The 14,242-nt window shown below is 38.7% G+C and overlaps 1 protein-coding gene across 1 annotated transcript; it reads right to left on the reverse strand.

Moving 5' to 3' along the window:
* Positions 1-2,684: 2,684 nt before the first annotated feature.
* alg14 (ALG14 UDP-N-acetylglucosaminyltransferase subunit) lies at positions 2,685-11,725 on the reverse strand. The gene is made up of 4 exons (XM_066683156.1): positions 10,928-11,725; positions 10,654-10,814; positions 9,722-9,844; positions 2,685-3,752 (listed from the first exon to the last, which is right to left on the reverse strand). Exons 1-4 carry the CDS (start codon positions 11,076-11,078, stop codon positions 3,522-3,524), a joined length of 666 nt encoding a protein of 221 aa, XP_066539253.1. The 5' UTR covers positions 11,079-11,725; the 3' UTR covers positions 2,685-3,521.
* Between the last annotated feature and the right edge of the window lie 2,517 nt (positions 11,726-14,242).

Genomic DNA, 14,242 nt, shown 5'->3' on the forward strand with positions numbered 1-14,242 from the left:
AAAAATAGTGGAGTCACAGCGGACTGACGGCATTCTTTCAGCCAATCACAGCCTTCGGATTTACATACGCAGCTGTCTATTGTTGCGGAGTTTCATGAAATCTAATTTAATCATTCACTCAGACACAATTCTGATATTAAAGCCTTTTACTTATTTAAAATATCCGAGATAAAGAATTTTCAACATTTAATGTTAGTCAACGACTTTTAAAGATTTTTAGGTTTTATTTCTAACTGCTGTCAACAAAACAATATTAAACTGAATTAAGACAAATTTTAATTCAGCTTTTAACTTTTCTAGAAATACAAACGTGGCGGGTCAATAACTACTGAAAAAAAATTAGAACTCGAGTTTCCTCACATGTTATTTGAAAAGTTATATCATCAAATAACACCGTAAAATGATCTAAATAATAAACATACTGTATCTGCTAAAATAACCGGTCTCAGATTATTCTCTTTTGGCTGTGTACAAATATTTTATCTTCAAAAGTTTTATTAAAAAGGCACAACATGAGGAAAAAAATACAAAGTGCCTCTGTTTCCTGAAATGCACATCTGTTTTCACTAAGCTTTCTAAATAGAGGGACACTGTTAGATAAATGAGCATTATGCTCATCTCAATCACTCAATCTTCAGTTTTGAAGATATGGAATTATTTTTAACAAAATAAATTGAAAAAATATTAACTGTAAATTATGGTTGACACGTTTCATTTAGTAGCATTTACCTTTGATTATGCAATCTATAATAGGATATATAGTGCTTTTCTTTTAAAGCATATCATCAGAACCAAGATTAGCAAAAATATATAAATAAACATAAGTTCAGCCACAAATTTATTTAAGCAGCTATTTTTCACTGACCACTGAGGAGCACTTTGTAGTTTTATAATTAGACTGTAGCCCATCTCTTGCTCTGCGCACATTGTTTGCTCCCTTTCAACATGTTTTTAATGGTCAAGACCCCCACAGAGCAGGTATGATTTGTGTGTTGTTTCATTCTCAGTGCTGCATTGACACTGATATTGCTCTGGTATGAGTGGATCAGAAACAGCAGACCCTGTGTCCACTCACTGTCCATAATGTTAGACACACCTTGTTAGTCTACCTTGTAGATGTAAAGTCAGAGACAGTATCTCATCTGTTGCTGCACAGTTAGTGTTGTTCATCCTCTAGTCCTTCATCAGTGGACACAGGATGCTGTTGATATTTTTTGGTTGGTGGACTATTCTCAGTCCAGCACAGATACTGAGGGGTTTAAAAACTGAAGCAGCCCTGCTGTGTCTGATCCACTCGTGTATCACTGCAACACACACTAACACAAAACCATCACATCAGCGTCATTGCAGCTGTGCTGAGAATGAGCCACTAACCAAATCAAACCTGCTCTGTGGTGGTCCTGACCACTGAAGAAAAGGGTGGTAGGAGGCTAACAAATTATGTAGAGCAACAGATGGACTAGTTCTAATTGCAGAACTACAAAGTTCTCTTGTGGAGAGTGGATCTGTGAGAATAAATATGGTCATAATGTTATGGTTGCTCTGTGTGTGTGTGTGTGTATATATATATATATATATATATATATATTGTATTCTGGGAAGGCTTTATACTAAATGTTGGAAACATTTGTGTGAGAATATGATGAGTCTACAAAAAGAACATCACTGAGATGAGGTAGTAATGTATGTTTACTGCTGCATTTCTTTTGCTCGGGATATTTGCATGATTATCATGTCCCAACACACTGGTGTATATATTGTATATGGTACAATACATTCTTTGAAAGCACTACTTCCACCTGAGCTGCCTTAAGCATGTAACAAAGGCATGGCCTGCATGTGTCATACTTACATTTAGTGACTCAGAGGAAATTGTAAAGCAACCTTACAATGTCATACATAAGTGCATTCATTTACACTGGCTTTAGCATCCTCTCATTTTTCATTAAACTATAAATGTGAGCGGAAACAGCCCAAGCACATTTGGTGCTCAGATGGCTATAAAAAGAAACAATTTCAGAACTATGAATTTATGTTTATCCCTTCCCCCATTTTTCTTATGGTACAGGAAAACAAAACATTTCAATTATTCACGCCACTTCCTCTGATTCTCAGCAGCGTCTGTACAGCAACAGCAGAGACAGGAAATGCTCCACAATTCCACTACAGCTTTTCAACAGTTGCTAGTGCTAGAACACAAAGGCAGAGGAAAAGGCAGCAACACTCAAAAGCAACATGTAGTTACACTGACAATGTCAATCAAACATTCTCTTTTTCATACCAATACATTAAGGTTAAAGATCATCTTGTTTTATCTGCTGTTCTGTCTGCCTACATTTAAATAATCAGACATTTGGTGTCAGTTGTAAAGTGTAGCACTAGTGAATTTTAGATGTACATACTACATATTTTAAAAATATTGAAGTATCATGAATTCATGCCATATTGTCCACTCCCAGCTGTTATGTCCAGCACAAATTTCCTATCCTATGTACATTTACTGATGTTTTAAATCAGTCCAGCTAATTCATTTTTTTAATTTCCATGAGTTTGATTTGGCGGCAGAAGCTTGTGCAGACGACCTGTTCCTGCTTGCCTTTCCAAAAGCATCTTGACAAGAATATTCAGCACTGAATCTCCTTGACATCACTTCTCTCGGATTCACTTGAAACCACAAAACCAGGTTAAAACACAGCTATTTATTCAACAGCACTTTTGTGTGTGTGTATATGTGTATATATATGTGTGTGTGTGTGTGAATGAAAAGTTCAGACATACCGGGCATACATGAGAGGAGGAGGAAAAAGGAGAAGGAGGAGGAGAAGAAGAAGAAGAAGAAAAAAAAGTGCTTCTCAATCCTGGTTCTGGTGGGCCACAGCCCTGCACATTTTAGAAATTCCTCTGCTCCCAAATCACCTGATGTAACTAATGAGCTAATTACCAACACCTAATTGAAGTGGGTATGATGGAGCGAGGAGAATCAGTAGCTCACTACGACCGGGACTAAGAAACACTGGTATAAACACACCGGACCCCCCCAAAAGTGTTGGCATACGTAATTTCTAAAACTTTGTTTTAGAACAAATTCCCCTTGGACTTAATCATATAAGGTTTACATCAGTTTCTTTAAATATTTCTGCCTTTTACTTCATTACAAACTGTTTGGCCACAGCAGACTGTCTGTATGTGTCTGGCTTAACAGACAAGGCAAAGCGCTGTGTTGATGCTCAGTTTGACTAACCAGCAGTAGAACCAGACCTTAATCCCCAAATGTCCAGTTCATACCACAGGTGAAGTTTGTGTATCCAGAAAATGTGTATCCAGAGTGTGGATTAAAATAGACTGAAAATCTAAAGACTTTGGTGTAAACCCTACCTGACAAATTGTGTGCAGTTATAAATGTAACAGGACATGTAAAAAAGAATTAGTATACAAATGATCCATGCATCATGCACATATTCTAAAGAATATAAGTGCACCATGAGCATAGTCCAATAACAACACTCCAGAAAGGTTTTATTCTATACTATTCTACCCATATAGATAGATTTAGGATATTTAGATTGAAGAGGTGGCCATTGTACAAAAAAATAGTCAGCAAAGTGGTAAAGGATTTTCCCAGACAAAGAAAGACTTTCCACACGGCAGATACTTTCCACATAAACAAGTAAAACCCTCTTCAGTCCCAGGATCCCTAAGAGCAATGCAGCAGCGCACAGAGGTACGCATGTACCGGGTCCATTGCACAGAACCTGAAACATAAAGATAACACACAACATAAGACTCAATTTTGCAAGCTTATAAATGTTAATGTGATATTATGAGTATAACAAAAACAACTAAATGTAGGATGAACTAGTTTGAAACCAAAAATGCCACTGCGTAAAGCCTCCTAAGAATGAGGACCAATATGAGAGATTATGGTTTGGAGAAAAGGAGAGGCACAGGAAGGCGGTCAGACTGCTGTGGAAAGAGGCCATGGCTTCTGCAGAATCCATCACTATACTGAGTGCAGAGCCATGATCTGGGTGCACATTAATACTGGAAAAATCCAGAATTCTTTAGGCAGCCAGCTACGACTGATAGGAAAGAGAGACATCACACAGTAACAATAGGGCCAATAAAAATTACAAAGGAGAGTAAAAATGTTTGGAATACATTGCATAGGGTGGTGGAGAATTCTATTGTTTGAATTCTACATTTGGGTTAAATGTGTTAAGCAAATATTATTAAAATTCAGTCTCTGAAATAAATGTACATATAGATAAATGTTTATCAGGACATACAGGAACATGCAAGAAGATGGGATAAAACCTTGGTGAGTGCTCTGTATAAAAGGTGTATTTCACATTTTCCTTTTTGGTATGTGGTCTTGTCACCAAACAGTGAGAAGGTGACTTCAGCTCTAAAAATGCGTGCTGCGAGCTAAAGAGCATTTGCTATGGGTGCTGGCCAAGAGGTGAAAAGGCTGTTTTTGTTGTTTGCCGTATACATATACATGATACATTTTTTAACATAATGTGGGTGAAATAAATCACAGCCTTTAGATACTTCTCAAAGAAGTGCACCTGTGGAACACAAAATGGTTTGGACATGATTGATGCAGTGCCTTAACATAATTACTTTAGAGTTCAATGATGCAGAATAAATATGTACTACTCAACAGAAACGTGAAAATATTCTCAACAAATATACAAGTGCATTTGTAGCATTTAGCATAGAATAGTTCAGGCCTGAGGTTGGCCAATACAAAAAAAGGAACCGATGGCTTCTTTTTAATAGAATTTTACTGAATGATCTTTGTCCACTTTTAGAAGAACCATTAGAAGGAAGAGCATCTCCATATCCTTAAGAAGTTTTTTCTCATTCTAGTAAAATCTCAATTTTATGCTTGGAGGAAACACTTCTACCGTCATGGGAGTGATCTGTATCAGGACAACAAAGGCCTTATTCAAAGGGACCTCTGTGTATGGGATAAGGAGTATGAAAATAATTTAAATCATATGTTATTACTTTTGCAATCACCATATCCCAACTCTATTTAACACCTATGGAAGATTTTCAAACCCTAATTTCTTTTGGAAAAATTATTCTATCCTTTCAGTACTATTCCAGATACTTGAAGAATACATGCCAATGTGCACTGAAGCAGTTTTTGTGGCTTTTATGCTTATGTTTACTCTTGCACTTGCTTGTATATATACAAATAAATTACATAAATATAGTAAACAAAATGAATAACAATCCTCAAAAGTTCCTACAGAGATTTTTGTCTTGCCAATTTCTTAACAGTAACAGACAGACAAAGCCTAAAATCCTGCACTACAACACAATTCTCTTTCATCCTTCATATGACATCTTTTTGGAAAATGTGGTGCTTGCTGTGGTTGAAGATAACTTTCAGCAGGTTTTTGAAGCTTTATTGTTTGAGCTGTTAATAAGTAGCTCTCCAAGAGAATCTAAATCCCCGTTGTTACACACTGTATTCATTAAACTGCACTGAACATTCTCAACATAACCTCCATAACCTAACAATTCACAGCTGATGTTTCAGCACAGACATACATCAAACCTACACAACATTGTGGGTTGATAGGAGCGCCAGATCACAAAATGAATGTACTGAAGCAATGCAAAAGTGATTTGTTTGTTAAATCATATAACACACACATATATCACATATTTAAGAGTTGAAATGTTTGACACCTAAATGTTATGACATCCTGTAATGTGTGCACGTGCGTACATGCCCACTTCTTTAATGCGCTTTTCACTTGATAATGAAATAGCCAAAACCATAGCTTGTAATAACCAGCTGTGATACACAGCTGAAGATACAAAATATCTGAGGACAGTCTGATGAGGTCACCTCACCCTTAAAGTAGGTAAAACACCATGTCACAGAGAGAACTACACCAGGTGAGCTCAAGTCTCTCAGCCTGTGTCATTTCCACACTCACATTTACAGACAGAATGAGTCAACTCTTGCCTGACTAGACAGCAGGTGTGAGGCCCATAAAAGGCTTATCTGACCTGCAGTTACACGGTAAATGTCTGGAATACCCACAGGCTGTCAGACAGCTACTTATTAACCCACTATCAATCTTCTTGTAGTGGAAAGGGTACAGTAGTTACAATGATACATATATGGGGTGTGTACAGAGTGGTATGAAAACACAAAGAATGAGATGCACCAACAACTACTTGTTTCAACACCATGGGCTGCTTTGAACTCCGATGGTGACGGAAAATGTGAATAAAAGGTGGTTGGGCAGGGTCCTACAATGAAGTATGACTGAGAATAATCTTGACTTTACCACTCTGCACTTGAGGATCTTGATCCATTTACAGCTGTTTTATGTAGACATATTTTGCTATTGTTATTTCTGACAGCTGGATACTTTCTGGGTCATATTACCAGAGAAATGTCACTGTGGCTCTGTTTAAACAGAAGGTTTCCTACATAAAACTATGCAAAGCCAAAATTAAAACTTCATGCACATAACTGCCATTGCTGACAGTAAAAATATTAAATAGAAGCAATTTACCCCCAACCTTATACAAACTACGCAGGGAAATAAAATACATTTAAATATAATATTAAACGCAAAGCTTGACATGTTTAATTAAGCCTCTTTCTAGGGAATTACTCCAAGCCTCAAGTGGAAAAAAGTGAACTAAATATCATATTCCATATCAGATTCTTCCTTAAAACAATCAACAGGCCATTCCATTCCATTCTCTAACAATTTCCTAATAAGGTTAAGATAAAACATATGGGACTGATGCTCTGGGCTGGATGTTCAAAGAAAAAAAAAAAAGAGAGAAGAGCGAAAAAAGCAAAGCTGAGTGAGGCTTAACAGTAAGGAGCCACACTGGAACGTCAGTGAGATTGGCCACAAGACTGGCCTACCCATGGTGCAGGGCTCAAGCCACCATCATTTGTTTTTGTAAATCATATGACCCCTTTAACCCCCTCTGCTTGCTCCCCACGTTTCCTCACAAGGAAAAGTTGAGACCCTTTGGCGCTGTAATGGATAGAATGGAGAACAACTCCATCCCAAGATGCTCTATATGAATCTAAAATTTCAATATTTGAAATTGAGATTCCCACTAAATTAATATTTGACATAATTAAACATTACTCATAAAATGGCCTGATTTTAACTCTAAACTATAACTATTTATCTTTCAATTTAAAGTAAACATTTCAAATCATATGCATTTTCAAATAATTTATAAATGACCAAAAATCCATGAATTAACAGATAAAGGTCCAACCATTCAAAAATGACTAATGACATTTAAACACATTCCTAATAAAGAATAACTGTCACAGCACTAAGGTGGCTTTTAGTCTGGCTCTTATATAACCCAGTTTTCTAATGGCTCTAAACCAACAGTAGTACTCAGCTTGAGTTGTTACTCCACTGGCTTCAGATAAGGCTATTGCATTAGTCTGGGTTTAATGAGACACCGTCAGGCTCTTGGATTGTGCTGACACATCTGGAGGTGGTGGGCTGTACTGAGAGGTACTGTGATTCACACATGTCCTTTTATGGCAAACAAAGTTTTGAGACCACCCCCTATTCGATCCCCAGCTCCCAGGCCTGACCCCCCATTTCCCTCTGATTCCTCCTCGGAATGCAGCCCCTGCTGATGCCTGCCTCTCACAGACATGCTCAAGTTTGGTAAAAACAAACAAGGGGGAGCTTTAAGTCACGCTGAAGAATGCAGCCACACAGCCTCGACCTGGGCATCAGACGTCACAGCCAGGTTGCCAGACCCCATAAAGAAGCCCCAAAAACTCATGAAATATGACCGTATATGCCTAAGCTGAAGACCTTCTAAATCAACAGTGGCTAAAAACAACGCATTATGTATTATCCTTCAGATTAAAAATATAATAAATATATTTAGAGTATATTTGAATAGGTATATTTGTTGCAGTAACAGACAATATATCCCATAAAATAAGAATTACAACAAAGAAAACAATAGAAAGCAAAGCTATGGTTTTATTTCCAAGAAAGACATTTTGACTGTGTTTCCAGCCAACTGCCACTCCTTCCAAACATATTTTGAAGAGAAGAAGAGTGGAAGCTGATGATAATGATTGAAGAAGTGCTAATTAGAGACTATGGGAATATCTGGCCTGTTCCTTCTGATGTATCAAGCTATTCCTTCAATGTGTATAATGCTCTCTCTCTCTCCCTTTAGCCGTCACAACCATACTCCCTCCCACCCGGCCTCTCCAGCACTACCTGCTTAATCATGCTCCACCCCGTCCCAGCCAGTTGGCATGGCAACTGAGAAACCCGATGCAATTTGGCCCCTCCTCTCTGAGGACACTCAGGCCATCCTCACAGCTGGGCTGAGGAGCCAGTAAGGCCGTGCCACATCCTGAGAACAAGAACAGCTCCCACTCTCCATATTATACAACTTTAGGAGGAGGGGGAAATGAAGGCTCCCAGTGTCACTCCTACTCAACCCCTCCAGAAGTTTCCCCTTCTATTTATCTCCTTGTCTCTACACTCGCGTCTTTTATCTCTCTACTTTCACTCAACTGGAGACAGGATGAAAAATGCCAGATGTTTTGATAGGCCATGCCACCGATAATCCTCTAATATGATAGCCTTATCTTCTTGGGGAGTAAAACAACACTATCAACTGCTTCACCATTCACAGGCTTAGTGAATGGAATGCCAAACCTCAGGGCGGTGTGCTGCTATTACTGATGGAAGAATAGAGAATGATGTTAATTAATAGGTCAGAAGCCTCTGGAAAGTTTAACAGTTCCCTCATAAAGCTACAATGTCCTTTATAATGAGCAGAAAAGCTAACAGTCTGCAGAGCGGCATCTTTATGAACGTCTTCCTCCGCAGAAACAGATAAAAGTAGAATACTGTATATTATAGATGCTGTATAATGTGCATGAATGGAAACTTATAATTTCCCCATTTTATGATGATATAAAAAGTCTTATGAAATTCTAGTAATAATAGTCAAACTATAATATAGTTTGTTTTAATGTCATTTTTGTCATCGCAGTGATATCCCTTAGGCTAAACACTGTTCTAAAGACTGTGTGGTGTATAGAATTGAGATAATCAAATTTTTTTTAATTGAAATCTTATTCTTTAACTTAAAGAGTTAATGTCGATGTGAATTTGACCAAAGGTATTATTTAGATATTTAAATAATGTGTTATTTAATGGCTGGGAGCTAAACAAGCAATAGCCTGGAGGCTGGACAAACAGGACATGATATAGGATCTAATGTTTATAATAAATAGAACACAGGGTTCTTTGAGGACTCAAATATGTGAGGAATGCAAGATACATTTAACACACTTCTCTTAAGTCCAAGTGCAGCTGTATAAGGAAGTATATACTAGGCTTCACATGAGGCACACATTTGGTTAAGAGCACAACCATGTCATCAGAGGATTGATAAGGATACATAATTTTAGCCTCTGTTACTATTATTACACACTATATTTAGAAAGTCAGAGAAATTCATAATAGAAGCACTTTCATCCTTAAAATAGATTCAAAGTCACATAGATGCAAAAATCATAAATATATTATGAACTTTCCCATCTGGGAGCCTATTACAGACAGGCCAAAATGGGAGCTAGATGGGCTGAGGAATAGAGTCAAATGAAATTTTAATGAGGCTACGAGCTATATATGCAGTGCTGAGGAGGGTGCAGACCTACCACATCAGGCCTGAGTCTGAAGACTAGAGGAACTGAGTAGAGCAGAGCATAGACAGTACTGAGTATAGATGAGCTCCATGACTGACGAACCTCCCGACTGCGAGGGATTCGATGAATGGTGAACTACGAAAAGAGAACAAGTGGTTAACATAATTATGATAAAACCATATCACAAACATTTCTTGCCACTAACAAAGACTGCCTGCACATTATGCAGATTTAGGTCTTACAATATTAATTTAATATTTTAATTTAGTCCGGATTTAGAATTGAAATGTAAGAATTTATGTTTGAGTTATTATTAAACAAAAAGGAAAAACAACTATAGCAACTACAAATATTCTACAGAAATTACAGTATTTTATGTTATTGTATTTGCCTCTAACCACTCTTAATAAACAGCCATGGGTTTGCACACACATTCAAATTGTTTCTACGTAATACAGGTGGATGGAGTCTATATAAATTGTGGTGAAATGTGCTGCCCGAACGACACTGTTATTTGAATACTATTGTTAGCGGACTGAAAAGAGTGTAACTTAAGGGTTTTAAAACTCCGCTGCTGTGTCTGATCCACTCATAACAGCGAAACATCCACAAACACACCACTATCTTGTAAGTGGCCTTGCACCAGCCAAATTAATACCTTCTCTGAGGTGGTCCAGTGTGACCTTTAAAGGATGACAGGGGGACTAACAATGCATGCTGAAGCAACTTAAACGCTACAGTCTACAGTTGTAGTTACATGGTCAGTGGAGCTGATAAAATGTTTAGGTTGATCGGTTTATGTACGTCTCTTACTGAGGAAAAATATTCTTAATTTAACAAAGGGAGAGTGTGCCATCTGCTGGTGAAAGATCGGGTCTGCAGCACGTTTTGGAAGCTCCCATTTACAGGTTGAGAACCTATATGTACACAAACAGAAGCCTCACCTGTCCTGGAAGGTCACCTGTCACTTCTGTCACTCTGGAGGCTTCAAACTTGCGAATCTTGTCTTCACTCATGACGTCAGTGTCTGCTATCACGTAATGTCGAGGGATGTACGCCAGGGATAAACTTTCCATTAACCGTATGATCTCTGTCGTGTGTCCACCTGTGAATGATTAACATAGTTGCAAAACACCTACTGAAAGTTTATTTATTTATTTATTATTGCGTCAATCATAGTTCAGGTTTTAAGTTAAAATTACCCTGAGAGACTCTTACCTGATCCGGCCACTACAAGAACACACACTGAACCCTTTTTCCCCGGTTTGCAGTCTGTGACTCTCCGGAGAACCGACAATAAACGACAAATGAAAGCTATTAGCGCCAGAAATACGCCGAATAAAACTCCGTATAACACTGACATAGACATGGTACGACAACCGACTCGTACTGTCAGACGTCAGCGTTTATTTATTTAATTTATAACGCCTAACTATAACGACGGCGAACATTAGCAGGGAGAAATATTAGCTACAGTGAAAAACAGAAATTAGAACTGAACGTATGAAAACAGCCATAACTGAGCGTTGGTGCCAGCTAAACGACTAAAGTGTGGACGGTAAATAAATCGTTATCTGAAGGCTTTCCGGTAAACCTCAACTTTTGAACATACCCTGGGTTCTCTCGTTTTCTTTGTTTAAACTCAGTGGCAGCTGCAGTGTCTTTAACGCTAGACATAACACTTCCATAGCCTGATACAAAACTTAAATTGGGATTTTGATTTTCCCATGCCTTTAGCTTCTTGTAGCTACCACTGAGGAGACTCAAATTGCTCCTTGCTCCCTTCATAGTGCCATTGGAGGGTTTTAAAAATCTACCTCCTATACCGAAACAGTTTATAATATATCTAACAACGGTCAGTTTAAGTCATCCCGTCTGTGCAAAATTCTATTCTAGAAACATATTTCACTATATGGTTACGAAAGAAAAAAATTTCTATCTCACTTGGTGCACTATATAAGCATAATAGGGTCATTTGCAACGCGCCCCATTTTAGTGAGTGTTGACAGAATTGCAGCTACGGAAATCGACAGAGGACAATCTTTATGCTGTGAACGGGATGGCGTTGGGAAATTGCGTGCTCTATTGGTTGGGTTTGCAATTACATACTTACATGTGTAATACCGATTTTCACGGAATTTATTTTATCATCTGCATCTAGTTATAATACATGGGTGGTTTGATGAACAAAACAGCCGCATTTATTATTTTCACAGCCAATTTTTTTAAACTTGTCCTGAATTCCTGTAGAGTTAAACGGCTTTAATATTACTTTACTTTACTTTATTACATTTAGCAGATGCTTTTATCCAAAGCGACTTACAATGATAGTACAAAAAATAAAAAAAATTAAAACATTGAACAATGCAACATTAAAAGAGTATGTCTATACGCATCAGATAGTTATACTGGCTAATGCAGGTGTTCTCTAAAGTGCTCAGATTTTAGGAGTTTCTTAAAAGTGGCGAGGGACTCCACTGCTCTGGTGGAGGTAGGCAGCTTGTTCCACCATCTGGGAACTATGGAAGAAAACAGTCTGGATTGCTTAGTGCGGATGTTGGGTAAAGCAAGGTGACGTTCAGTGGAAGAGCACTGTGGCCGAGGCAGGACATAGGCCTTTAGGAGCAAGTGCAGGTAGTAGGGCGCCTGCTTTGTCATCACCTTGTAAGCAATCGTGCAGGCTTTATATTTGATGCGAGCAGCAACCGGAAGCCAGTGGAGCTCAGTGAGCAGTGGGGTGACGTGCCCTTTTTGGATTGTTGAAGATCAGACGTGCTGCTGCTCTGGATCATCTGTAATTTATAGCACAGGCTGGAAGGCCCGTTAGCACTGCATTGCAGTAATCAAGACGCGAGATGACCACAGTCTGCACTAGGTGTTGAGTGGCATGTTGGGATAGAAACGGTCTAATTTGTCTGATGTTGTAAAGTGCAAAGTGACAGGAGCGGGCAACAGAGGCCACTTGATGTAAAAATGATAGCTGGTCGTCGAACATAACTCCCAGGTTCCTAGCAACCTTCGCCGGAAACAGTGAGAGTGAGTCGATTGTTAAGGTGAGGTTATGTTGGACCGACTCTTTAGCGGGAACCACCAGTAATTCAGTCTTAGAAAGATTAAGTTGAAGATGGTGTGCCTTCATCCATGAGGATATATCTGAGAGGCAATGAGATATCCGTGCTGAGATCGAAGAATCATCCGGCGGGAATGACAGGTAGAGCTGAGTATCATCGGCAAAGCAATGGTAGGAGAAACCATGAGAATGAATAACTGGGCCCAAAGAGGTGGTATAGATGGAAAAAAGGAGGGGTCCCAGTACTGAGCCTTGGGGCACAACGGTGGACAGTGGACACGATGAAGACAGCTGTCCTAGCCATGACACTTTAAAAAAACGATCAGCAAGGTAGGATCTGAACCATGATAGTGGTGCGCCTGAGATACCCATGTTTGAATGTGTAGATAGGAGTAGGTCATGATTGACTGTATCAAAGGCTGCTGACAAGTCCAGCAGAATGAGCACTGAGGACTGTCCAGCAGCTCTGGCGGTTTTTAAGGCTTCAGTCACAGACAACAGAGCCATCTCTGTGGAATGTCCCTCTTTAAAACCAGATTGGTTATGATCTAGATGATTATTCTGGAGAAGAAAGTCAGAAATCTGATTATACACTGCCCTTTCTATGAGTTTAGAAATAAAAGGCAATAGTGAGACCGGTCGGTAGTTGTCAACCAGGGCAGGATTGAGAGAAGGTTTTTTTAAGTAAAGGTGTCACCTGGGCCTGTTTGAAGGTAAGTGGAAATTCACCGGTGGATAGGGAAGTATTAATCACATGCGTGATGGCTGGGATAATTGTGGGTGCAATGGCTTGTAGAAGGTTTGTAGGAATCGGATCTAAAGGGCATGTAGTAGAATGGCTACGTGTTAGGAGGGCCAGTGCTTCTTTACTGAACAGTACATGACAATGACCGTCCTTATAATTGACGGTGTATGCAGTCTAATTCAAAATATTTATACACAGATCTAGTGATGAATGTTGAAAGGCAAATGTATGTAAATGCATTATTTTGGTGCATAAAAAATCAGTTAAACATTTCAAATCAGAATATGCATACAGCCAGCTCAAACTATAATTGATACTGTCTCTATGGGTCATTTGATTTCAGTATTCTCATGGAACTGGCTTGTACTGATTGATTAGTAATTACTTGAACAGTTGGCATGAAATACTCCAGGTGGCGCCTATCACAATGGAGTAACATTGCCATTCAGATCTCTTTAAACAGATCACAGAGCGTTACACCGATTATCCATTATTACCAGCTTGTTTACACCCATTGTCCTTTCTCTCATCTCCACTGACCATACAGGAGCACTTTGTACTTCTACAGTTTTTATTATTTATTTATTTTTTGTAGATTCATTGTAAATAGAGTTAATCATTCTCAGCACTGCAGTGACACTAACAAGGTGGCAGTGTTTTAGCATGTTGTGCTAGTATGAGTGGATCAGACACAGCAGTGCTGCTGGAGTTTAGAAAA

Source organism: Hoplias malabaricus, chromosome 10, assembly GCF_029633855.1.
Source record: "Hoplias malabaricus isolate fHopMal1 chromosome 10, fHopMal1.hap1, whole genome shotgun sequence".
Classification (NCBI taxonomy): domain Eukaryota; kingdom Metazoa; phylum Chordata; class Actinopteri; order Characiformes; family Erythrinidae; genus Hoplias; species Hoplias malabaricus.

What these genes read in the sequence shown, in the direction of transcription:
- alg14 (XM_066683156.1), bottom strand. Translation starts at nt 11,078, where the DNA reads ATGTCTATGTCAGTGTTATACGGAGTTTTATTCGGCGTATTTCTGGCG. An exon ending in CAGGTGACCTTCCAGGACAG is followed by an intron (nt 9,845 to 10,653) that starts GTGAGGCTTCTG and finishes CTCTTTTCGTAG; the next exon opens with TTCACCATTCATCGAATCCC. An exon ending in TCAGACTCAGGCCTGATGTG is followed by an intron (nt 3,753 to 9,721) that starts GTAGGTCTGCAC and finishes TTTATGTTTCAG; the next exon opens with GTTCTGTGCAATGGACCCGG.